A 25,401-nucleotide genomic window follows, 5' to 3' on the forward strand; every position below is an offset into this window, starting at 1 on the left:
AGGGCTGGGCTGCGATTCATCCCAACTGGTCACAAAGATTATTTTCTCCCCTTTTTTTTGTCCCAGGGAACCTTTTCTCACTGCAGGGCTTTCCCAGGGAAGAAGGGAGGTTTCCCTTCTGGTGCCCCTCCTAGAAACTGCTTTGTTCCTTATCCCATCAACCTGGCAGGCACCACTGGAGGATAACTAGGTCTGCCGAAGGCCATGGCTGCAGTGTCAGCACATCCCCAGCAGACCCATCTGCCCCAGCAGACCTCTTGAGCCAGGGAGACAACACTGCTCCAAAAGAAACAGGCCTCAGACGTGGCTTGTTACCTTCTCCCCCACCCCAGCCTGTCCCTTGAGCACAGGAGGGCTTCACCCAACATGTGCAGCTGCTCCAAGACCTCTCGCTGCATCTCCATGGCCATGCGGTACACGTGGTGGTTGAAGCTGTTGTACATCACTGCGTTCTGGAACATGAGCATGAGGTCACGCTGGAACTGGATCATGGACTGAATGTGTCCCTTTGACAGTCTTCTCTTTATGCTGGTTAAATCCATGGGTCTACAAAAGACAGACAGAAGGAGAATTAAATTGCAACCCAGGGCCAGGCATTCTTCAGGCTCTGCATGAACATGCTTATTCTCATTTCAGTGTGGCCCTGAAAGCACAGCTATTTTCAATCAATGTTATTGTTCAGGACAAAGAGAAGGAGTGAGAAATGTTTTTCTTCTAAGTCAGACAAAGTAAGTTTAGCCAATGCGACACTTGCTGTCCAATCAACTTGGCAGGTCATTAGCAGTCACCTCTAAAAAAAGTTTGATGTTGAGCTCCAGAGAAGGCAAGCAGCGCGATTCTAGTAATTAGTCTTCATGAAGTCAGTCCAGGTCTTAGTGGAGAAAGAAAAGTTACTAAAATAGGTATCTATTAAAGCCCCTTAAAATCGAATGGTGCCACTAGCAAAAATAGCAGTGCTGATAAGGGGAACATGACGGAGAATAAATATTACTTCCCTTATTTTGACAGAATGAGAAAATGAATGGCTGCAGAGACGACAACTGTGACCAGAATAGAATATGATTCAGCTCTGAAAAATGCCCTTAATCTCTCTGGGAAATATTCTTATGACCCACTTCTCCACTGAGAGTAAAACATCTGGGGAGCAAGCAGTGGATGAAGAGAGGGTATCGACCGAGGCACACGCTTCCAGCATGGGGATAAGAGACTTGAGCTGCAGAAGCTGAATCCCCTGCTCAGACAGGGCTTTACAGCTGCGTGGACTGTGCCTGGAGTAAGTTGGCCATGCCATGCCAACAAAGGGCAGGCACAATTCCTATCAGCTCCAGAGTCAGTGCAAGCTTCCAGGTTCTAATCACCTGGAAAGGAGTTTTAATAAAAGAAATCAGTGGGAGATGCTGGTGACAGCCAAACTCTGGAAAAGGAGGAAGGAAACCATCCCACTGGCCCTCTGGAAAATAGAGAAGACGGAAAAAACCGAGAGAAATCAACTAGCAAGCACTTCCTTCACAAACTCACCTCTTTACCACATCCCTGTATCCAGGGGCTTGTTTCTCCGACACTGCCTTCAGGAATGGGCCACTGTACCTACAGGGACAAGCACAAAGAATGACCTCTGTCTGCCTCTCCACCAAAGACAACATCACAACACGGACCAGTGCTTGCCTCTCCCTGCTTGCCATGAGGGCCACGGCGGATTAGCAACAGCCAGTATTCGGTGGCTGTCATGAGGAGGCTGAGCCCCTCGCTGAAGCTGGCTGTGCCAGCTGTGTAGGAAGCAACATTTGGGCTCTGCCACATTAAGCAGAGGAAATAAGTATGCGGTGTTCTCTCCAGCTTTGCAGCATGCAGCTGTTCTTGCTGCAAGGACAGCCAGAAGCAAAGCCATGGAGAGACAAACCAGTCTGTGGTGACTGTCGTGGAGGGGAGGACAAGGCCGGATGACATAGGAGCTGGAATTCAGGGCAATGTGTTCAGGAGCCATGTCAATCCAACCCTTTGCCCGCACATACCTGTGACTGGCTATCATTTTCCAGATGGACAGGAGAGTTCTTTTGAAGAGCAAATGCTGCAGGGGGTTATCCCAGCTCAGCTGCACCCTGTGGAGGGAATATATTGCCAGATCATCGCACTCAAGACGAAGTAGGAGGTGGCAATTCTGCTAGCACCCACCACATCCAGGTGGATGAAGTGCAGAGATCGTTTGCTGTAGCTATGCAAAACCTCTCAGGGTGAGATGGTGGAAGCATTCTGCATCTGAATGCACAACTAAAAATCCAGAATGGGGGATGTTTCTACCGGGCAACAGGTAGAAACAAGATCTGAGATGAGCAGCTCTAAAGGGCAGGATCAAGCTGGACAGAAAAGCTCATGCTACTCTGAAGTTCAGAACTTTACTGAGGTGGTTTTTATTCAGTTTCTCATTCCAAGAAACTGTTTTACTTTGAAAGGCAGCCCAGGTGATCGCACATGTGGCAGAGCCTGCATGTGACTGACACGCCTGCACCTGCCTAAAGCAGGCTGGTAATGCCTCTCTTAGGAGTGGGACTGGACACTGCCTGACAAAGCATGATGCCCAGCTCACACAAGGCCTAGCTGCCTTGAGGAAACACATATTTTTCATTTAATCTCTTATTTAATCTCTACTCTTCTCACTTCAGCTTAGGATCAATGCCCTTAGGAAAAATGCTGGCAGATCCAGAGATAGCAGAAGTTACCTCCTTCCCTCCTGTTCTCCTTGGCTATCTCACCTTCCTGGAGGTGACCTGTGCCATACACTTGTTCTCATGTGAGACAAGAAAAACAACTCTGTTCTGCTGCGCCTGCAAGACAGCAGAATGAACTACTTACAGCTGTGTGTTGGCAGGGCTTGTGGAGTCCAGCACGGGGGCTGCAGAGGTGCTATCGCTATCATCTTGATCCTGGGCCTGATAACTCATCTCCTGTGGATGCAGCTCACCTAAAGCTTGTTCTCCAGGTGTCTCTTGAGTCTTGTCCTGAAGAGCACAGAGGAAAAGGAAGGTATGTCTAAAATGGCAGCTCATCACCTGAATCATTTATCTAGAAATCAGCCTGCTGCACATCCCTTTACTGCATCCAGTCTCAGCTGGGAGCTAGCTCGCTGTTATTCTGGAGGATTATGTTTGACCTTATTCAGACCTTCATTGTGCTGCCCAGCACTCCAGTAACAGCTGGGTCTGATCTCTTGGATCATAACCACCTCTGGCTAACACAAACACTGTGGAGCTGACTGGTGCCCAGTGTTGTGTCCGTCTGGTTTTCTGGGAAGAGTCATGGATATGAGAGGGCAATCGGGAGCTGAGGTAAGACTGCCTCAGGCTTGTTAAAGCTCAAGACACAGGTAACAGGATCCCCTAGAGTGCAACAAGGTTGTTTCCTCACAAACTCCCACATGAATGTGACAGAGAATAGACTCAGCCAGGAAGGAGAGTGTTGCTGTTGTTGTAGTGATTTGCCAATAAAATGTAGACAGTGACAGGTGCAGGGAGAGAGGCTTTTTGGAGTCTAGAAGCGGGATTATGTGCAGGGGCACCTGAGAATCCTCAACAGATCTGAAGCAGACTCCACAGGAAGAAAGTGGACACTGTGCTGTGTTTGGCTTTGACCACTGGGAGAACTGTGAGGGAAATGCTGGGAATAACGCCGTCATGGCTGAACAGGCGAAGTAAGAGAACCCTGAAAGTTATTTCTGTCTCCAGTGTCTAAGTCTGCAAAGGAACAAATGTGAGTGTGGAAAAATGGCACTGTTTTTCCACTGCTATGTTACCTGTCCCAGCAACACCTTGCAGGCTGGTGGGAGCCCACAGCCCCCCTAGACACAGGACTGATGTAAACCCAGGCTAGACAGCGCCTGCTTCCAAGACATGACAGTCTCCAGGGGCAGATGGTTATTGCTATCACAGCCACGTGGGCCTGAAACCAGCCAAGCTGTGTGCTGCATAGCACAGCAATTAGAACAAGGCAAGTATTCCAGTCTTGCCTTAAACCTGAGAGCAGACTGCTAGCTCTCATGAGTCACCTTTACACTGCCAGGGAGCAATTCCTCCAACTCACATCTGAGAGTTTGATCTGTAACAAGCTTCCTGTTCATAAAGATACATATCCATGCATAAAAAACATCATTCCCCTCATACATTTCTTTTGCATTCCCTTCCCTGCTGTCTCCTCCTCTGTGTCCCCATCTCCCCACTCAGAACCTGGGACTTCCCCATCTCTTGTAGAGCTGATTTCCTTCGTGGTCTCTTGTCTCTCATCCAGGACCAGAGGCTCTCTTAGGACTACCTCTCCCTTACCTCTCTTCCTGGGAAGTGTTCTTTCTCATCTGCCAGGACATGTAGTTGACTTTCATCTGCTCCTGAGACTGCTGTCCCTGTGGCCTTTTCCTGGCACCTCATATCTTCCCCATCACCCTGCTTCCCAGAGCCACGATAATCCCACTGGGTCTGTGATGACTCTCTGCTGCTAATGTGGAGAGGTTCCATCATCTGGGTTACCTGCAACACAGATATTTATTGCTTCAAATTGTGAAGGCAAAAGGAAGAAGAAATAAACAGCACAGATGCTATTTTTGCTTTCACTCATGAACGCCTTTCCATTTTTAGGAATCCTTGCAAAATCTTCTGATGAAGCCCTGTGTTATTACAGTGTCAGTTCACTGGCATCTCTGTGCTTTAGGGTGAGCTGTTCTGGCAAAGCAGCTGCCTGGTTGTGGTGCCAGCTTAAAATGGGAGGAAGGGCTAGGCTTGGGACAGGGAGCAAGTGAACTCGGGGCATCTGCTCCTCCCCCAGACTGTTTCTATGTGTAGGGATGGTGGAGGCCCTGAAAACCCTGTTTCAGGAGGGCCTGAACTATGCTGCCCACTTTCATGTCATCCAAACAGTCCTACCTCTGAGAAGAACTGGAGAAGACTGTCATCTTCACATGGCCTCTCTCCCTTTTGGTAGTCTTCACTATCATCCCCCCCGAGAGGCTCGCTGAACTCCAGCTCACGGTCTGCCTCTCGGCTGCTTTCCTCTAGCTTCCCCATGGCCACCTCTTCAGTATTCCTCCAGCTCCCCACATCCAGATCCAAGCTTGAATCCCAGCTGAGAAACGACTGGAAATCACTGTTCTCTGACTCGCTGGGAGACTCTGTCTCAGACTCCCACCACACCCAGGCATGGCCCATCTGCAAACAAACATAAAGAGTGAGACAGCAATTTCTTTTTACCCTGATCCAGAACTGCAAAGCCCAGCTCATTTCCTGACATACTCAGAGAGCTGAAGCATAGGAAGGACTCCATGCCTACACCTGAGCCCACACTTGACAGCACATGGCAGATCTGTAGCTCTGCAACACTAACTGCCATTTCAGACTAACTGAATTTCAGGTTTTCTGGTGCTTTTGCTGTGCTGCCTGGGCATCGGTAGGTTACTGTGCTCGGGGGATGCTAGGCTGATTAGAAGCATGTGTCTTTGTCATATACTAGATGTTTAAGGTGCCAAAGGCAGCCAGCAGCAAGCTCAAAACCAAGTCATGCCAGGCCTCCTGAGCTGCTGACAGTTGTGAAAAACTAGTGACTCTGAGGACAACTCATTGAAATTCCCTTTGCTGCCCTGTGAGAACTTTTTATACTGGAAATAACATCACAAACACCACAGAAACTTTGTTTTGAAAGTGACAGATGTGATTTAGCTGGATGGTGATATACTGTCTACCTGAGCCAGAGGAATTATAATCACGCAGTCACACACTGACAGGGGACGGTTCTACACATTTCAGAAGATAAAAGTTAGCATTCTCTTAAGAAGGAAGAAACCATTCATTTCCTCTCTGTTCATTAGTCCATGCCTAAGTGTCTTCTACTGCACGAGTCCACTATGATTTCTCTAAGTCTGGGGAATTGTTTGCAGAGTCACAGTAACAACAGTAAAAAGCTGTTAGAAAAACCTGTATCTTGCCACTGAACTCAGCTGCCTTGATGCTGTACCTATGGAGAATTCTATGCATTAATTAGCAGTGTCTTTAGAGTTTTCAGTTAATTATGTACAACCTAATTCTTCCAGAATTTTGAACAAGCACATTTCTCACTGACGTCCTTTTGCATTCTCAGGACGGCTAGCACAGCTACAAATAAAGCTTACAGTGCATACCTGGGAGAAATAAGGAATCCATTAGGTTTGGGATGAGAAAACTTGTTTGGTTATTTTATGAACTTACAAGCAGAGCTAGGATCCAAAAGGCTGTCCTTCTGAAACCTGTTTCAAAGTTAACTTCAGGGGAAGCAGATAAAATTTGATGAGGTAAGAGATAACCTTACCTGCTCTCAGCTTCTAGCTGAAGGAGTTGGGCAAACTGTGATTTCATCTGAAGAGTAACCCCATGCCTAAAGCGCTTTCCTGCACCATCAGCAGAACTGGCCGCACATGCAGAACCAGCCACCGCAGCTCAGCTGAAGAACAGAAAAGCCTTAGCCTAGGGTAATCCAATCACTTGTGGTCATCCTTCTGTACTTCAGTTGAGCGGGACAAGCATTGTAAAATCAGGAAGCTCAGGGAACTTGGGTGTAAGCACTGATTAAAAAGATCTTCGGCCTTATGTTCAGTTTTACTAAATCTTGGAAGACTCAAGACAGCAGAGCGGAACAGCAGCACTAGAGCAAGACAAGCGGGATGAGTGAAATAATTACAGACTGCTTGGTTCCATATCAATTCTGTACAAAAAATAAGGGACAAAAAGATACAGACTTCAACTTTTAATTAAGAACTGCCTGACAGTTCTTAATTATGTTGGCTACATAAGTCAGCAGCAAGGAATCATTATCAATTGGAAAGTTTTAGTTCACTTTGCAGAGATCAGACACCGCACAACCCTTGCTGATACGAGAAAAAGCTGTTTGAAATAAAAAAGACAGCCTTTAAAAGGAACTTAAACGTCAAAACAAGAAAAATGATAAAAGCCTGAACTCTAATAAATGAAATGTAGAATCCACAAAAAATAGGCAAAAAAAAAAAGAAAAAAAATGAAGAACAATTTGCTAAAGACATAAAAGCAAGTAACAACAACAAACCTCATCAAAAACATCAGAAGCAGAGAGCTGCCAGATGATCAGTGGGAATGACGCATGATCAGTGCCAAACACCTCAGCGGAAAATAGGGCCAGTTGGAAAAACCAAACTAATCATCATTATCAGCAGTTGCCACAGAGGAGATCACACACTTTCTCTTGGGATGGGTCTGAGAGACTGTTTCTAATTAAATGTCAATAGGGAGCTTTTAGAACAATTTGAGGGATGGAGTAAACCTTAGAACCAGTTGGGATTCACTCATGAATCCTGAAGAAGCTTAAATATAACATGACCAAACCTATGCTGTGTAACCTGTCATTTAAATTAGCCACAGCACAAGAAAAACAGAAAGATGCAATTGTTGTATCTGCCTGTAAAAGGGTAGATGTTGTGAGATGCAGCACTGTAAGCCTGAGCTCTGCACTAGACAGATTAGAACAAAGTATTAGGAACAACAGAATTAGTAGTCAGAGCATGAGATGATGAATTGGGAAAGAGGCAACAGGGCTCTGCAGAGGAAAATCGTATCAGGTTTTTAAAGATCTTAAACATCATTAAAGGCTATTAAAATGTCATGGGACAAGAGAAAAGGCTCTTTAGGGGAAAAATACCTGGTTAAGAAAAGAAACCAAGGGTAGGAATGAACAACAGTGCTTTCCATAATGAAAGTGAATTACTAGTGGGCATGATAAAGGTCCTCCCACGTGCTGCAACTTCAGTTGTTCAACATGGACAAAGACAGAGCAGAGGTGTTACAAAGGAGATGGAGCCAAACTCAGTGGCTAACAGCAAAAGGAGAGGAGGCAGTGACAAGCTGCACTGAAGGAAACTGAGACTAGATATAAGATAAATGTTTACTCCGTGAGGGTGGGTAAGCACTGAAACGAGTTGTCCATCCTTGGAGATTTTCACAAGTTGACTAGACAAGGCTCCGAGCAACCTGATCTACCTCTGAAGCTGGCCCTGCTTTGAGCAGCAGCTTGGACTAGATAAATGCTCAGAGGTCCCTTCCAACTTAAATTACTCCATAAAATACCAGAAACCAAAAGAAACCTGTAACTTTTGGTGCTATGAACTTAACAACCAGTAATCTCTGGAAACTGAGGCCATAAAAATTCAAATCAGAAATTTGTTCCCAATTTCAGTAGTGAAGGAAAATTAACCAGTAAGCAAACCAAAGGATTCTACATTTCTAGCATCAAATGTAGAGCGATTCTTGGTGGAAATACACCTCAGCCAAACATGGGACTCAACACAACAGGCACAACCAATTTCAACACAAAACTTGTGAAAATCAAGGTAAGGTAACAATCCCTCTGGTCTTAATTGCAGTGACTCAGCTTCCTGCAACTTGTGTGTCAGAAAGCTGCGCCTTGTACATGCTGCACAAGGAACTGTAGACCACTCCCAGTGGCTGCAAGCATCAGGAAGGATAATGCTTTATTTTTATTTTTTTTTCCTTCTGGAAGGACATGGGGGCAGAAAATATGCAAGTTTCAACTCACAGGTGATATGAGCAGAAAATAAGAAACTGACTTGAAAATTGTCAGAAAGAACTTAAAACTCAGTTAAGCACCCATGTTGCTGAGGGAAAGAACTGTTATTTCCAGTGGAGACAAACAGTTCACAAGCTCCAGTGTGAAACCAGATACTAGCATGCCTACAGCTGCTGGAATGACAGGAGATTTTCACTCTGACTAGCGTACCCTTTACAAATCTCTGGGGAAGGAATGTAAGGTGCATTTCAATACATTGGTCTCTTAAGGAAAGCTCTAACAAGACTGTAGTATTTAACTTCTCATGGTTAGATCTCCTGTTTCATCACAACACTACCATATTCTCACACACTCAAGCAGGGAATCTTCCCCTCCACCCAAACACTATGCAACATTCCCATGATTAACGGATTGTCTCTAATGTCAAAGCTCTGCCGCGCCTGTGTGCTGTATGGATAACTGGAAGAGAGTTATATTTGCAGATATTCAACACAGGTATGCACCCTTGTACAAAAACAGGGTTCCTCGCTGCAGAGAGCTGTGCTGCTCAGTACACTGCACACTGTACACTGGATTTGTTCCCAGACTTTAATATACATACACATTTACACATCACTAGTAAAAATCTGTACACTTCACATTACAGTACATACGAGCCACCAGTTGCTAGCTAACACCAGAACACTGATGAAGCCCAAGACGACTGCCCTAAAACAGGCAGGGGGGCTAGTCTTCCCCTCTGGGGAAGTTTCTTTGGGTTACACATTCCGACGAGACACTGCTTTCCAGAGGGGCAAGTGAAGAAGGTGGACCAGGTCCCAGAAATGGACCTGCAGCTTTTCTTCCTCCTCCAACAGCTGTTAACAGCATCTTGCTTGCTCTCCAGCTCTGGATGCCTGGTGCTGGGATTTTCTGTCTGCCTGCAGCATCATTTCTTCATCTTCATGTCTGCCTCGATGGCACAGCGACGCCCTCTGGTGCCACCATCCTAATCACAAGGCAAACGAAGAGAGAGAGTTATGCAACCCTAAACACAAAACACTTCCTCCAGCACTCGGGGAGGTAAGGAATTGTGCATCTGGTAACAACTTTTCATGCCTTCCAAACAGAGGGAAGGGAAGCTGTCCTAAGAAGGCCTGGGGAGGCCTGCCTGCAGACCTACCTAAAATTCACTCTGGACACAGCACAGGTGCTGGGATTTGCAGCATCTCTGTGCGCTGCTGGCAGCCAGGGCAGAGAGAGGCAACAAGGCTCTCTCCCAGACAGATGCTTTTGGAGCCTGTATGGTGCCGGCTTTCTCCTAAGTGGCAGATTCTAGCTTGGCTCTTAGGATGGGAAGAGGAAACGGCTGACTAACCTACCTTATCAGCTGCTGATCCCTATGGGAAGTGCTCCTCCAGTTGAGTGACCCTGGCACTAGCTCCCTAGTTTCTCCGCACAGCTCCTTTCCATGAGTAGAAGGCGAGCTGAGAGCTTCCTTTGATCCGCTGCCCTCTCCCTCTGGCTGACATGCTGACTCTCCCGGAGTACTCCTCTGTCTTTAGATATATGCGAGAGAAAAAAACAACTCTCCATCTTTCTCCCCTCTCTCCTCCCCGCAACTCAGAGACTTGGGGTTTCCCAGAGGGAATATTTTTCCAAACACTTCCAGATCACCACAGGCACAGAGCAAGGTATTTCTGCAGAGTATCTCATTTCCCTTCTGGACCATGAATGATAAAGGAGTACACAGCTGACTCCTCACCTTCCCAAGACCCTTTGTACTGTCTTGAATGTGCGGAAGGGGCAGCTGTATAAGCATGAGAGATGTAAGAACTACAGTACTGCACCACTTTGTCCGTCTTCCCACTTACATGGCAAGAAAGCAGGAGAGAAGTTGTGGAAAAAAGCAAAGGCAGATGACAAAACAAGAACACTTGGAACCAGAAGAAAAGACTGAAGCCCCTCCCACTCACCCACGCTGAGAATAAGCAACTGAGATGTTTCTTCTCTAATGATCATGGTTGTACAGCCCCTAAGTTAAACACACACTGCTGCAGTGCTAAGGATGCTGTGACAGTGCAGTGATCACCCAGACAAGGAGCAGAGCACACTGCCAGCAGTACTGCAGTACCTGCTGGAGCCTTTCAATACTTACAAAGAGAGAGAGAAGGAAGGCAGGAGAGCCCATTGGGACACTGTCCTGTTAAAAGGCCAAACAGAAGGACTTATCAGATATCAGATACGGAAATGCACACACCACATAGAAGCACTGAGCCCACACACGAGCATAGAGAAACATATGCCCCATTCCCCTTCCCACATGGCATCAGTTTTACGCAGCAGGAACATAAAAATGGACAAAAGAGGGATACTGCAAGAGTCAGAATGCTAGGAAAGGGATATTGCCTCCCCAGCCATGGCAAGGCCTGGCCTACCAAACAACCTCTGCACTGTGCAGTAGCCACTAGAACTAAGCAGGCAGTCCTTGCTGTCACAATGTTGTGTGCACCAGCTGAGAGCACATGAGATCACTCAATCAAGTCTGGATGTGTCTTTACAGAAGGAAAAAAAAAATCTACACAGCTATTAGTTCAGATCAGTGTGGAAGTCAAAGGTTCTCTGGTGCGTTTCACACAGCAAACCAGACGGGAGTGATTCCCTGGTTCTAAAAATCTGGGTAGGAACTGAAGAACACAGCAGAGGCTAGTCTTCCACTTCTCTACACCTTCACCTTCCTGCCATATCGTGCCTCTTCCAATACTCTGTTCATTTCCCTGCAGTTTTCATCACTTGTTTTTAAAAACAGGGAACAGAAGTATTTGGATTACCGAAATAATTCATAAGACCTGCCTCTGGGATGATGTACCGCTCCAGAGCTAAAATCTAATCAATGGACACATTTAAAGAAAAATTTGTTCACTTGAAGATGCTGGAGCCACTGCAATCTCAAAAAAAACATTCTGCCCATCTTTGGTATGGGAACTTCATGCAGTATCTTGGGATTCTCCAGAAGATACCAAGTGCCCTTCCACAGGGTGCAGCATTCTCACCTTCTCCGAAGCATCTTGTTTGCGAGTGGAGTCTCGCCCACGCAGGCTCTTTGCACTGATCCCTGACTCCGATGTTTGCATGATCAGTTGCGTGGCCAGAAATTGCTGCAAGAAAACCACACTCTGTTAAGATTCTCAGGCAAAACAAGCTCAGTTAGTGCGTGTCAGTTAACTATCACAAACCACAGCCTGGGAATGATTGGGTCAGAGGCAGTTTCAGTTCCTCGTCTGCTACTCAGAATAAGTTCCCCCATTTACCTCAGAAGCCACAAGTCCTGACAAACTATAAAACCCCAGTTCAAACTTTGTCAGCCCTGCCAGTTGGGACATTCTACTTCACAGGAAATTTTCAATGATATGTATTCACAGGACACAGTTTTATGTACACTTTAAACCAGCATAAACCAGCACAGCCACCAAAAGAAGCAACGGCGTCCCCTGTCATTCACCATTCTTGTTGCTTGTTTCTGTTCCTGAACCACACCCTGGTTCTTGCTGACCTAAGCAATCCCTGAAGGAAATTAGATTTGAAATTGGTCTGGGCTGAACCTAAAAAACATTTTGCTGTTTTAGTTTTGCATTATCCACAATCTAGTTCACCGCAAACACCTGAGCTAGCACAAGAGAGATGCAGGGAAGGATGGGACTACTTCATTCAAAGACACTGTGCGTGAAAACTGTGGTCTTACATCCAGAAGTCTTTCCCATACCTATGCACCAAGGCAGATGCTCTGTCCTGCACTGGCCTCAGCTCAGTACTTTACCTGGATCTGCTCCAGGACATCTCGTTGCATCTCCACAGCCATGTGGTACACATCATGGTCAGAGCTGTTGTACATAACTGCATTTTGAAACATCAGCATAATATCACGCTGGAACTCAGCTGTGGTTCGTATCAGCCCATTCTCAATGTTCTTTTTGATGGTAGATAAATCCATTGGCCTACGAAAGAAATGCAGTCAAAACAGCAACAGAAATATTTAACTCTCTCCCCTTTCTTTTGTGAACAGCCCTGGGCCTGTGACATGTCTACTTAGACCATCTATTTAATTTAGCTAAACAGGTTCTCCCACACACAGGCTGTGTTCCTGAGTACCAAGGCCTCGAGTCAGAAGACACAAGCTGTCCACCAGTTACCATGAATGGTAACAATGGTGTGACAGATGCCTCACAAGAGGCATTTGCCTTCTCCAGGCATCACTGAAGGAGACACTATGGAGCTAGAGCTGCAGCCACTGAACTGTTTAGATTTTGGGGACTAGCAGGGGATTCTGGTAATTCTTCCAGAAGAGCCTACTATCAGGGACAGTAAAAAATGCTGATTGAAGAAGATAGGTCTTTGAAATTTCAAAGATTAAATCCTGCCCTTGGATAGAAACTGGGAGAAGCAGATCAGTCACATACCACCTTACCAATAATAAATGTTCTGCGTAAGTCAGTGTACTTCATTCAAAGACAGGGCTGCGTAAAGAAATGAATCTGTTACTGATGACGACCCTTTTCTTGGGGAAACCTGTTTCTGACTGAATCATGCCAGAAAAAAAATAATTTTCCAAGTCTTGCAGTCTGCATGGCAGCCAAAAACTACATTGTTCCTGCCAGAAATCCCTACACAAATACGCAAATATACAGAGTTCTAATGACAGAAGGCTGCTGAGACTCACCTCTGCACAATACTGTGGTAGCCTGGTGCTATATCGTCAGTTACAGGCTGTAGGAAGACATTGGCGTACCTGCAGAGAGAAGGAGTCCACTTAGTGCCCAGTCCTTGCTGCTAAATATTTGTTTCATGCTCTCATGTTTATTTGTCTGCTACCAGTAATAATATGATTCATCATCTCCTGGTACCAAGGCAGATGAGCCCCCAAGATGGGAGAGCAGAGACTTGTCTAGGATTAGTCCCTTCTTTCTGCCAGTTCTCAAGACATCAAACTCACCTGTGATTAGCTGCTGCTCTCCAAACTAGCATGATGGCTTTCTTCCAGATCTTCTGGGCCTGTATTGCTTCCTGGTCCTCACTGCACACTGAGCTGGGAAGAAAAGAATAGGACTTCCTTCAGGAGTCTGCATACTGCCTCAGAGCAGAAACCTAATAGTTTATTTTGCCTTTGACATGCCTATGCTAATCCATGCCAAAGACAGAAAGCAAAAAAAAAAGAGATCTGGTACTATGGCGCTGTCTGCACACTTGCACTTGTAAGCAGGGAGAACCAGACAAATCATCAATAAATTCCCCCTTCAGACCCATTCAGTCAGCAAAACAGAAATGAGAATCCTACGCTCCCTCCACAAAATAGCCTGGGATTTGCACCTGCATGCCTGAGAGCTTCACTGATACTCACAACTGCGAGGAGGCCGGGCTGCTGGGGATGGAGTCAGCTAGTGTGTGAGACTGTAAAGGTGCATTATGGACACTGAAGCCATCATCGCTCTCACTCACAGGGGGTTCGTTATCCATCTCTGATAGATATCCCTCACCCTGATCTTCTTCTTTGGGTTCCTCCAAACTGGCAGCCTCACTGGCACCATCCTCGTCATCCTCTTCACCCTGCCCATCCTGAAACACAGAGAGTTCATGAGTCTGCACAGCTAGCTACAGCAGCAACTCAGAGCCTCCCAAGCAACCATGGTTCAGCAAGCAAAGTGATTTTCTTGCTATGGCTGCTGACAATTGTACAGGCAATTTCACAAATCCTAGTCACTCTATCTTGCCCTGCCTCCCCCTGCAGAAACAGAAACACACATACACACAGCTTTATAGTGCCTGAAGCAATCTCCCCTTTAGCTCCAACTGCAGACTGCCCAATTCTCTTCTCAGTGCAGAAAACTGAAAGCAAGCTTTGCTTTTCAGCAGATGGGAGCCAGGAAGCAGCAACAGTGAGATGTTACTAATGAACCCAAGACGACTACAACCAATCCAGAATTACCTTCATCTGACTCCTAAACAGGGCTTGGGCCTCCTCCTTCATTGATTCTGTGAAAGAAAGAAAAGCAGAGAGGTTGATTCTCCAAAGTAGTCTTTCCTACAAAAGCTCCTGCACCAATGCCTACTGTCCTGCAGTAATTACCACTGTTCCTACATGTATCTTTTCTCCCTCCTCCCCAAAAAACCTGAACCAGATCACTGACATCTATCCAGCTAATAATGTTGCATGTAAAAGATTTCCTAGCTGAATTAAGTTACCTGACAGCTCAAATTTGTGCTGAACATCAGCCTGTGAGGAGTCTTCACTCACATTTGGGACTTGTGGAGGGGATGAATCATCATCAGGTGGGGTCTGGAGGGAAGAGAAATGCACAAATCTAGATGTTTGTGTCAGCTTACTTCAGTGAAGGTGGGGGCACATCTCACTCACCCTAACCTAACTCAAGGCAATGAAGTTCACTGAGCACCTTCCCAACAGCAATTCTGCACATGGGTGGGGGGAGATACATAAAGGTACTGCCTAAAGCAGAGAGCTTCTCTGCAGATCGAACAGATCAGCAGCATGACTCCCAAGAAAACAGTCAGTCACATTCATTGAAGGGTCACCTTCAACCCAGCAGTCATCCTTCCTCTAAACTTCTCTCCTACCTGCCACAACTGCTCCTTTCTTTCCCCACACCAGTTCCAGACAGCCTCTCTGCTCACATACCTCTGTCTTCACTGTATTGTGCACTGCGTCTTCTCCCTTGGCCGATTCTATCTCAATTTCAGAAGTCTCTCCTGCTCCTACAGCTGCTCTTTGATCCTCTTCTATCTCTTGACTTCTAAGCTCTGGTGTTTCTGTCACTCTTGCAGTTGCTGGTATGGTTTCCTCAGGGCCCAGCTGATTCTGCTCCTGCTCTGCAGGTTCTGTCTTTATTTCTGATCCCAGCTCGCCAATACCCATTAGGTCTCGAATTCCCTTTGCCTCTGGCTCCTCGCACTCCAGTCTCTCCTGCTTCACAGTCACAGACACTTGGGGTATCTGGGCCTGTTTCTCGTGCTCCTGATGAATTGAGTGTTCCCATGGGCCAGGCAAGGTCTGAGGGTCATCGGTATCTTCACAGAAAGAAGACAGAGCAGCTTCAACAACTGCTGCATCCAGGACTTCAGGGTGGTCGTCTACCTTTATTGCCAAAACAAACACACAGCAGTGCAGGCCAAGGTCAGAAAGAGTGATTAAAAATAAAGTTCATATTATTTGGTAATGAGACAATTGTGGAAAACCTGGTGTACTGGGTTTACAAAGTTGCCTTTCACAGCCAGACTCGTATCACTCCCTGTGGAGCCTCCCGTGGAGCTTCAGTTTCAGAAATACAGCACTCCTGGAAAGTATGCTGCAAGCAGCACTCATTTGGCTGCCAGAGACGTGACCCAAACCCTACCCAATATAAGGAAGAAAGAGATCTCTTTCTGCACTCTCTGTAGAGGAGCACCAGGCTAAACGTGGCAGACTAGCAGCAGTGGTGTCATAGGGTAATTTCCTATTGATCTGGACAACGATGGTGAGAATGTGCATTTTGGAATAGTTATTTCCTGCTTGTTTAAACTAACTAAATTGGTGAACAGTAATCACTTGAGATTAACCTAACTGGATGTGGAGCAAAAGGCACTGGCACTCCACTTTGCTCATTTACCTTGTCCTCAATGATGGCTATAATATTTCCAACAGTATCGAAGTCCAGCTCTTCCCCCGTATAGGACACTGCAATATCCATTTTCTCAGCCAAATCCAGGTCTTCTTTCCCATCCATGCAGTGATCTTTGGAAGACCCTGCAGTGCTGCCAGCCCCAGAACCCAGGCACTCCTTCTTGATGGAATCAATGATCATGGATATTTCACTGCTGTCCATGGACACTGTCACGGTATGGGAATCAGACACTGCCTCCATGGAAACACAGGCTTCTGGCTGGCTCACTGCATAAGGATGAGAGTGACAATCAGAGACCAATCTGGAGAAACCAAGCCCACATAAACAAATACTGCAGTGGGTAAGACCAAGCACCAACTGCAAGTATCCCAGGTCCACCCACAACAGCATGGCTTAGAAAAATAAAAGACAAATACTGGTTTGCTTTCCCACAGTAGAGACTAAGTGAGATTCCATCTCTTGAACCACAGTCCAGCAACATACCATTAGTACCCCCACCCCCACCCAGAAAATCCTGTTTAAAACCATCTGTTTACTCCAGAACCCAGCCGTAACCGTCCTTTCATAAAGGATGGCGAGTCTGAGGTGATAAAAGGCCAGGTGAGAGCTCGCTGCGTGCTAATCCCAAGGGAATTTCTGTTTTTCAGCAGTGCATGACCTACGAGTGCGTAGTTCAGGAACGCACCTGTGGCTACGCTTTCTGGAGCTGCAGCTGGTGGCACAACGGACGGTGCTGACAGCGTGGGCATCATGACAATGGTTGCCTGGGACACAGGCTCTACGGGGGGTGGCAGGAGCTTAGCTGGAGGTTCGCTGGCAACAGCGGAGAAGGAAGCAAGAGGTGAGGTGAACTGTGCAGGACCAGCTTCTAAAAGCCGGGAAAGCGTAGGAGCACCTAACAGAGAGTAGAAGGGAAAAGCACATGAGCAAGAAGCAGCCACCACTGAAGTCCACAAAGCCATCACCGGGCTCTTCACTGTCTGGTGGCTTCTTCTGGGAAAAGTCACTGAGAGGTACCTAGAAACGGTCCCAAAAGCTACATGGAGAACCTGCACCAAAATTACATGACTCCTTTGTGTGTGCAGTCTGAAACAGAATCATGCAGACTATGGGACACTGTGTTCAATGTAAGGGCTGGACAGGCTAAGCCACACATGCAGAGAGATGCCCTTCCAAAGGCTCATCCCAATACAATTACGGGAAATCTGAAAAACAGTGCTGAGAGAGCCACACAAGGTAAGCCAAGACAAACAGTCATCACAGGAGCTGGAAGGGAGCAGAGGGGATCTCTTTGCAGGTCTTTCCTGGAGAATTCCTCTTATATCAAAGTTTGCCACTCAGCTGTAATTTTCAGTCTGAATTTACTGAACTGTCTGGAATAAATTAACAGGTCTTAAAGAACAGATGTGGATAAGAAAAGTGGGATTATTCATATGGAATTATATATGAATGAATGGCATAAATCCTCAGTTGCAGACAATGTGACTAAATCACTGGTTAGCATGAGCTGAGAAGAAACTTCACCTTAGGCAGGTTGTTCTGACAAGGCCCAATGCAAAGACTCTTGCACTGTCCCTCTCACCCCGCTCTGTGGAACTTACTCTGGAGCTCACAGTCCACTGTGGTCTAATCCTCAACAGACCTCTAAGATAAAGCAGAGGTAAGACACATGAGTTCTCCAGATTCACAGGGAGCTGCAGTTTGACACATCGGGAATCAGATACTAGACGAATTTTTCCCCAACTCCCTGTCAACTAACCCTTTCTTTCTACACTGAAATGCCTGGTATAAGCCAATGTCAAAACCAGAAAACTAGACTGCATGGACCAGGATTGAATCAAGTCTAATTGTTTCAGTCATTTTAGATCAAGGCACTCTTTTTTTCTGTAAGGATTAGAGTCTTCTTAAAAAAAATTAGGGGTGAGAGGGACGGGAGTACAGAAATAGGAATACAACTCATAAAGCCCCAAAACCAGCCAGGCTAGATGTCCTCCATCTCTCTCCAAAGAGAATTCACAGAACAGTCTGAAGGTACATCTAAAGGGAGAATGGTACAGGGAGAGTCCTGAGTTACCTGAAGCAGCAGGAGATGCAGGGACAGCACCAGGTGCCGACTGCATTTCCCCACTGTGCAGCACTGGAAGGACGCTTCCTACCTCCAGCAGGACTCCTGAGCTGTTCATGTGACCAGAAGCCACTGCCATTTCGTTTTCACTGACCTGCCAAAGGAGGACACAACTGAAGTTCCTGGAGATACCATCACATCAGTGATTCTCTGCCAGATATGCACCTCCATGAATATGTCCATCATTTGCTGTCTCAGCATTTCTTTTGTGCTTTTTGTCAGGTCTAGTCCCTGCCTGAGGCCCCTTATGCAAGTGCACGACAGTCTGAAACTAGTTGTTGTTCTTCAGCTACAATACAGCTGCAGTGCCACCTTCCTTTGAAGTTAGGCCAAATACACCATTTGCCCTACCTTAGTTCCTCTGTTCAAGGACCTCACAATCCTCTACAGATACCAGTCTCTCTACCCCCTGAGATGGCATGGAATTATCCCTTATTTTGAGTTGAGGGAAACTGAAGCACCAAGATAGAAAGTACTCTATCAAGGTCACATAGTAAACCTGTGATGGACCTTGAAGCAGATGTAAACCAGTCCTGTCACTACAAAGAAAACCCAGTCTTCCACAGCCAGTATCTTGCCTTGCTCCACCCTATGTTACGTTGCACCCTGCAAACATAGAACCCATGGAACATTTACCCAAGCTAACAAATAGAAAAGAACCCAAATCTGACTATTAAAAAAAGGAAGTCAACAGCAATACACCTATTCCATCACACAAGCACTAACACAGGGAATCCGTGCCACAGGGAGGCTGATGGCTGCTATTTTCAGACTGGGCTCTGAACAGTGTCAGCAATGGTCACCCTCCTAAGACTTCCAGAGTCACTAACACCAGAAGGGTCAAAGTGGCTTGTCATCACAGTGATTTTAATAACTGTCTACAACTATGAGAAGACTGAATCACTTCAATATTGGTCATAAACCCCACTAAAGGACTCCCTACTCCTGTGCTAAGACCCATTACAAATATTGAAACTCAACTTCCTGCCAAGATGCAAAGAAGAATTGTGAGCCCGAAGAAGAAATCACCAAGAACACCTCCATGGAGACTGATCGGGATGATGCTGACTAACGCACCCCCTCCCCCAGGGAGAACGATTTCCTCTAGCAAAGCCTGCAACTCCAACTCCTTACAACTGAGGGGAGACAGCCAGTCCTATGTGTTGAATAATTCCTGCAGTCCTGCACCCACAGTACTGCCGGGAAAGGGTCCCACCTCTGTGGTGCATAAGGGTAATTATATCTCTCAGATATCACTTCTGTTGGGACTCTCACAAAAACTACGTTTTTAAAAAGCCTTTGCAGCTCCCCCTTTTTCAGTGGGAGAGTCTGGAGCAAATTATTTGTGTGCTTGCATATATGAGCAGAGAGCTCCATACCAGCCTGGGGCTTGTGGGCAGGAGACTGCCCTTCTTCAGCAGCTCTGAGAGCAGAGGGGAAGGAGGCGGAGTTGCTTTTTGTCCTAGCATCTTTTTCTGGGGTGAATCATCAGTGACTGGGGTCATGGGGGCATCCAGGGGAGCAGAGCCTGGAGGGGTGTCAGGGATTCCAATGAAGGAGGCAACTGGGGTGCTGGGCAATGTCCCTGGAGTGACCTGAGAAAGAGAAAAACCACACTGTTCAAAGCCACACTCCACCACACGGACTAGCCCCACTTGCTCCTTCCCCCAAGAGCACTGATCCAGCACACCACAAACACCTACTGCAGGCATATGCTTTCACTCTTTCCCTGCCCTGTAGTGCCATCTCCCAGGCACACACAGAAGACTGCCTGGCCAACCCACTGATGCCCCTACATAGCCTTTGATCCAGCCACCTGATCATCACAGACATGGAAGAGGACACGTATCTCGAGCAGCACTGTACATCAACCACACTACAGCACTACCACAGCGAAGTCTGCAAAACAAGGCAAGGGCTTCTCCCCACGCTCCTGTTCCATGATGGACGCAGAGCCCCATGTCCCAGGCTGGTCTTTCCCTCTTGCCATAGGAAGCATCCTTACCCCCGGACTGGCCTCATCCACAGCGGGCTGAGACAGATCTCCCAGAGCATAGTCTCCCCCTGGGGAGGTTGAGCCTGCAGGGGACCGAACCATCACACCCGTTAATCGTCGTGGCGGATTCTTAATGGCCTGACGAGCTGGAAGAGAACAGAAAAAAAAGTGAGTTCCGTGACTCCGCCTTGGACAGTCCCTGAGAGTTACCGCTGACTTTATCATAAAGAACCCTAGGAAAACAATTTATATTGTAGGAATTTCTTGCACCACACTAGGCTCAGTTCACAAATAATACTAGCATTAGGTAATGCACTTAATTTCAGATTTCCATACCAGTTGGGTATTCACCACCTCCCACCACTGGTAGGTTAGTTCACTGAATTGCCCCAAGAACTGTAAATGAATTAAACATTCAGAACTAATCTCTCTTCCTTTTATCTTCAGACAATAGTAAACTGTAGGGAAAACTAAAGGGGTGAAAAGCCTGACATTCTAACAGAGAGCTCCTTGCTAATCCTGCTTTCTCATAGATATACCTTTTCCACAGAATTTGTGCCCTTCTCAAAAGTCTCTGCCTTTTGCCCTGTTACAAATACAGTGCTGGAAAGAGAATACAATCTTTCTTTCCAACTCCTAGGATCATGGAATTCCTCCTGAACAGATCTTAACAAAACTTAAAATAACATATGCATACCTCTCTCAGAAGGAGTAAGGAAGCTCATTTCCAGCTTACCCTGATAAGCAGCATCTGTAGCCTTCCTCTTGACTTCTGCCTCCTCCTCCTCCATTTTTTTCTTTCTGTACATAGAATCAAAACCTACTGTCACACAGTGTCTCACTTCCCGTTAGTTCCTCCTGCAGCTTACTGACCCCCACCCCGTTACCTCCAGACAACAATGACCTGCCTCTGCGGACTCAGGCTCAAATCCTCTGAGGAGGGAAGCAGTCAGAGGCCAATCAGAGAATGACACACTTGGCAGGAAATTTCACTTCCAGCTGTTTATCAAAATGGAGGAGGCAAGCATGATGTTGCAAGCCATCATCGAGCTCTTCACTGAGAAACTCCAAAAGATGTTCCACACAAGCTGGTGCCCCCCAATCTAAACTGAGTCCATCCTCAGAGGCCAAAGCATCTGCCCAGCTGCCCTGTTTCTCTTAACCCAATGTACGCGGAACAAGAGGTTTCTGACAAACACACAGCATCGGGCAACTACAATCTTAGAAGAAAGCATAACATGGGAATAATTAAATAACCCACATCATAATCTCATTGCACAGCTCCTCCAGTCTGTTATCCATGTGTCCAGCCTGGATCAGCTCTGCATCCTTCTTGAGTTGCCTGTAATCAGAAAATCTTCTTACTCACTTATCACTGAACAATAAGCTCTAAGCAGCATTTTCACCCCAAGCACCATCCCACTTAGTCCACTTTTTCAAGAGGGGACTCTCAGGTGCACCACAGCTCCATGCCTCCGTCACATACCTGTATTTCTCCTGTGTTTCTTTAATCATTTTCTTCAACTCCTCAACTCGTTCTGCAGTCAGTTTCCGCACAATAACATCTTCCACGGTTTCCACAACTTCTCCCTTCTCACCACGTTTTCTCCTATAGAGTAAGAGAAAAACAAAACAGTTCAGACACGAAACACAGAAAACCCCAGTTCTCCTTTCATAAATGGCTGCTGTCATTCCTGACACAAACATGCACCAAAAAAAAAAAAAAAAAAATCAACCTCCTCTTCCAATTTCTCTTAAATGATATTGGACAGCACAACATTCAAACAATCTCTTCTGAAAAGTTTATCTAATTCTTAAATGTGTCCAGTGTTAAAGACTTCAGGAATAGATCAAAGATGCAAACCCACTGCAAATTCTCAACCTGAAAAAAACCAATCATCCAACTTCAGAGAAGATTCTTACCACCCACGAAGAAACATCCATTTTTTTTTCCTCAATAACTCTGCTAAGTATTTTGTCTTTCCAACTCTAATGCTGAAGATCGTTCAGCACTATTACACACAAACACTAATTTTAAACATCCTGCCTTTAATTTAATTTGATGTGAAGTCTCAAAACAAAATACCTGGATTAAGGAGTGAGAAATATCTGAGACCACAAAGCTGTAGTGATAGCATTGATAAGAAAACTATAAGAAACCACTGCAAAATAGAGACAAATACAAAACATTTTCCCTTCTCACTCTTGCTGTCTCTTCTACCCCTATTCTGAATGATAATTTTATGTGTAAAGCTTCTGATCAATAAGACTAATATGTAGTGTTTTATTCCAGCCAAAGAAATGGTTCTTTTTGCTGCATTAAGTCCCCAAATGCACACTGCAACTCTTACAAATGGATCTGGGGCAAAGGGGCCCCAATTGCCCTGCCATGTATGGTAATGACAATAGGGGCATATGGAAGACACTAACAAGTACACAGTGACCAGTTTTAGAACCATGTAATACTGAAATACTTCCGTCTTATGAAAAAAAGAGACAAGATAAGGAGATATGGGAACCATATTCTAAGAAATACCTTGGAACTTGCCAATCTCCCCCATCTGCCATACCCTGATCCCACTGTCCACCCACGCCAGCTATCACAACCGAATTTCCTCATTCCTGTACGTTTCTTTTGGGAGGAACACTATCAAGTCCTTTGCTGTAAGAACTGACAAGTCCACCCAAAATTGCTGCAGACTGCACTTGCTTCAGACTTTATACTCACTTAGGTGTCTCCGTAGTCTCCAAGAGCTCTGAATACTGAGATGCGCAGTGCTAAGAAGAAACAAAGAAAGTCAGAGGACACCAAAGAGTCAGCATCAGCAAATGCCCATCAACAAAGCCTACAGGGCACTTACTCCTACTTCTTCAGAGGTCTAACACTTCATGAACATATCTGACAGTCTTCTGCAGTTTTCCCCATGGCTATAATTTAGCGTAGCGCAAAGTGAGGAACCATATTCACTCTTTTACTCTAGCACTGCCCAGGCTGATCTCCAAAACAAAGCTAAAGAACAGACACTCCCAACTAACAATTCAGAAATCAAAGGATTCCTAATCAAAGCGTGATTAGGAAAACTGTAGCCATAACATTTCTGCCTGTAAACATGAACCAAAAATATTTTAATAGAGAAAACAAAATAACATTATATCAAGGCCAGTTTCATAGCTTAACAGAAACAGTAAGCAACATAAAAACCCCAACTTCTCTTCCCTTGATTGTCTTAATCTCTCTGTCCCTTATACAACAAAAATCCCAGGTGCTTGCCCAAACAGCAGGACACAGCAAAATACATGGGCATCCACAAATTCCTGGGGCAAGGAATTCCACAGCTTAATTACATACCTAGTGAAGAATCACCTCTTTAGGTTTGCTTTGAACCTGCCTCCTGTTAGTTTTACTTAATAGCCTCTAAATCTTGCACTGGACAAAGCACTAACAATGCTTATTCGTCCTCAACTTCATGCCACTTCTGATTATACAGACATCTGTCGTATCTCCCGTTACTCATCTCTTGGTTCTACCTTACCTAGCCATCCCTTACAAGGAAGCTGTTTCATGCCTTTGATCACCCTCGTCTTTTCCTTAACCTTATCCAACTGTACTGTAAGCTCAAATTTAATTTCAGAAACAGAAAAAAGTATTTAATCTGATTTATACAAAACTGATTTTTTAAATTAATTTTGCTATCTTTTAAAAAAACTAGAAATACATTCTCTTAGGCATCTTACATATGCCATGCAGAACCTATTTTTTCCAAGACTCAAATGCCAGTATCTTACCTTCTGGGAAAACCAGTCAGGTGGGCGTCCTGGCTCTGCAAAAGGTTTGATAGCTCTGCTGACTGAGACCCTACAGGAGAGAAACAGTGAGTCACCGTCAACTTACTTTCTTCCCCAACCAATATGCAGTGAAAAGATACTGACCTGTCTTGACGTTCATCACTGAACAGCCCCCATAAACACAACAAACTTGCCAATGAGTTGTTAAGTTTGGGAATTACTGAAGTATGGCCCTTGGACTCAAAAATATTTGCCTACTCCTAAACAAACAACAGCTTCCCTCCCTTGCTTTGAAAAGCAAGTTTCTAGCTTCTGATGACACTGTTACTTTTCCACAAAAACTCTACTTCGGTGAGGGGAAAAAGGCAGCAAAACAGTGCAGAAGCAACGCACAGGAGTCAGTTATTAAATATCCTCCTTGACCACAACTCAGCTCTTCCAATTTATGTTGGAATAACGGTACTCTTTGTTCTGATTAACATGCTTCTGTTTTCACACAGTAGTTATAAAAGAAGCAAAAAGATTTTCAAGGTACATGTCTAATACTTCCATCTTTAATAACCCAACTTGGTTTTGAACAGAAAGCACACAGAAAGCAGAAGCGTTTATGACTAGCTGTCACACACCGCACCGGCACGGTGAGAGGCCACGCACCAGTACAGCACACAACCCGCGCTTGGCCCCGGGAGTCCAGTGCCTGTGCACACAAAAGGCAGAGCAGCGGACGTACCCCTCGCCCGGCCCCGCTCCCTTACCAGTTCTGGTCCCCGCTCCGCATGACGGACGAGGCCAGGCAGAGCTTCTCGCGGATGGACCAGGGCTCCGTGGGGCCGGCGCTCAGCAGCTTGTGCTCTGCCGGGAGAGGGGAGGGACTGCACGGACCGCCCGCCCCCGCGCAGCCCCGGCTGCACCCCCGGGGACCCCAAACCTGGAGCCCCGCCCCCGGCCGCTGACCCCGCCCCCCGCGGCCGCCCCAGCCATAGCCCCACCCTCCCCCGGGCCGTTAGCCCCGCCCCCTCGCGCCACCGTTGGCCCCGCCCCCTCCGTTCGGAACCGCTCAGTTCTCCTCGGGCCGTTCCCTTGCCCCCTTCCCGCCCCAGCCCCGCTTCGGCGGGCCGCCGCCGCTCCCTCGCCGCCGCCCACCCGCTCCCCGCCGCCTCTCCCGACAGGCCCCGCACTCACTCCCCGTCCCCGCCGCCATCTTCCCCGCCCGGCCCGAGGGAGGCAGGGCGGAGCCGCACGCAAAGCCCGCCGGGAGGCGCGCGCGCGCCCCCGGCCGT

At 46.4% G+C, this 25,401-nt stretch overlaps 2 protein-coding genes across 4 annotated transcripts; both read right to left on the reverse strand.

Annotated features, from left to right (window-relative positions):
* Positions 1–163: 163 nt before the first annotated feature.
* On the reverse strand, positions 164–5,261 carry LOC142414114 (bromodomain-containing protein 8-like). The gene is made up of 7 exons (XM_075511015.1): positions 5,232–5,261; positions 4,908–5,189; positions 4,314–4,514; positions 2,851–2,996; positions 2,013–2,099; positions 1,519–1,587; positions 164–546 (listed from the first exon to the last, which is right to left on the reverse strand). Exons 1-7 carry the CDS (start codon positions 5,259–5,261, stop codon positions 312–314), a joined length of 1,050 nt encoding a protein of 349 aa, XP_075367130.1. The 3' UTR covers positions 164–311.
* Positions 5,262–9,138: 3,877 nt separating this feature from the next.
* On the reverse strand, positions 9,139–25,376 carry BRD8 (bromodomain containing 8). Of its 3 annotated transcripts, XR_012776822.1 has the most exons (23): positions 25,304–25,376; positions 24,877–24,973; positions 24,122–24,191; positions 23,064–23,113; positions 21,822–21,944; positions 21,597–21,677; positions 21,072–21,136; positions 20,345–20,481; positions 19,719–19,934; positions 18,289–18,433; positions 16,900–17,109; positions 16,200–16,480; positions 15,233–15,688; positions 14,782–14,875; positions 14,525–14,571; positions 13,940–14,154; positions 13,535–13,627; positions 13,262–13,330; positions 12,362–12,539; positions 11,598–11,702; positions 10,703–10,747; positions 9,927–10,103; positions 9,139–9,553 (listed from the first exon to the last, which is right to left on the reverse strand). XR_012776822.1 is itself a non-coding variant. In XM_075509681.1 (22 exons), exons 1-22 carry the CDS (start codon positions 25,320–25,322, stop codon positions 9,494–9,496), a joined length of 2,856 nt encoding a protein of 951 aa, XP_075365796.1. In that variant the 5' UTR covers positions 25,323–25,376; the 3' UTR covers positions 9,139–9,493. The 3 variants fall into 3 exon arrangements, 2 of the variants coding, with proteins under 2 accessions (XP_075365796.1, XP_075365797.1); XM_075509681.1 differs by lacking the exon at positions 9,927–10,103; XM_075509682.1 differs by lacking the exons at positions 9,927–10,103; positions 10,703–10,747.
* Positions 25,377–25,401: the final 25 nt, after the last annotated feature.

This window comes from Mycteria americana, chromosome 8, assembly GCF_035582795.1.
Source record: "Mycteria americana isolate JAX WOST 10 ecotype Jacksonville Zoo and Gardens chromosome 8, USCA_MyAme_1.0, whole genome shotgun sequence".
NCBI lineage: Eukaryota > Metazoa > Chordata > Aves > Ciconiiformes > Ciconiidae > Mycteria > Mycteria americana.

Excerpts from the sequence above, each read along its gene's own strand:
- BRD8 (XM_075509681.1), bottom strand. Across the intron at positions 15,689-16,199 it reads TAGCCATCATTGAGGACAAG|GTAGACGACCACCCTGAAGT; the intron begins GTAAATGAGCAA and ends TTGGCAATAAAG. Across the intron at positions 14,155-14,524 it reads TGTTTAGGAGTCAGATGAAG|GATGGGCAGGGTGAAGAGGA; the intron begins GTAATTCTGGAT and ends TCTGTGTTTCAG.
- LOC142414114 (XM_075511015.1), bottom strand. The coding sequence starts at position 5,261 with ATGAGCTGGGCTTTGCAGTTCTGGATCAGG. Across the intron at positions 2,997-4,313 it reads AACACTTCCCAGGAAGAGAG|GACAAGACTCAAGAGACACC; the intron begins GTAAGGGAGAGG and ends TGTGCTCTTCAG. Across the intron at positions 1,588-2,012 it reads AAAATGATAGCCAGTCACAG|GTACAGTGGCCCATTCCTGA; the intron begins GTATGTGCGGGC and ends TTGTCCCTGTAG.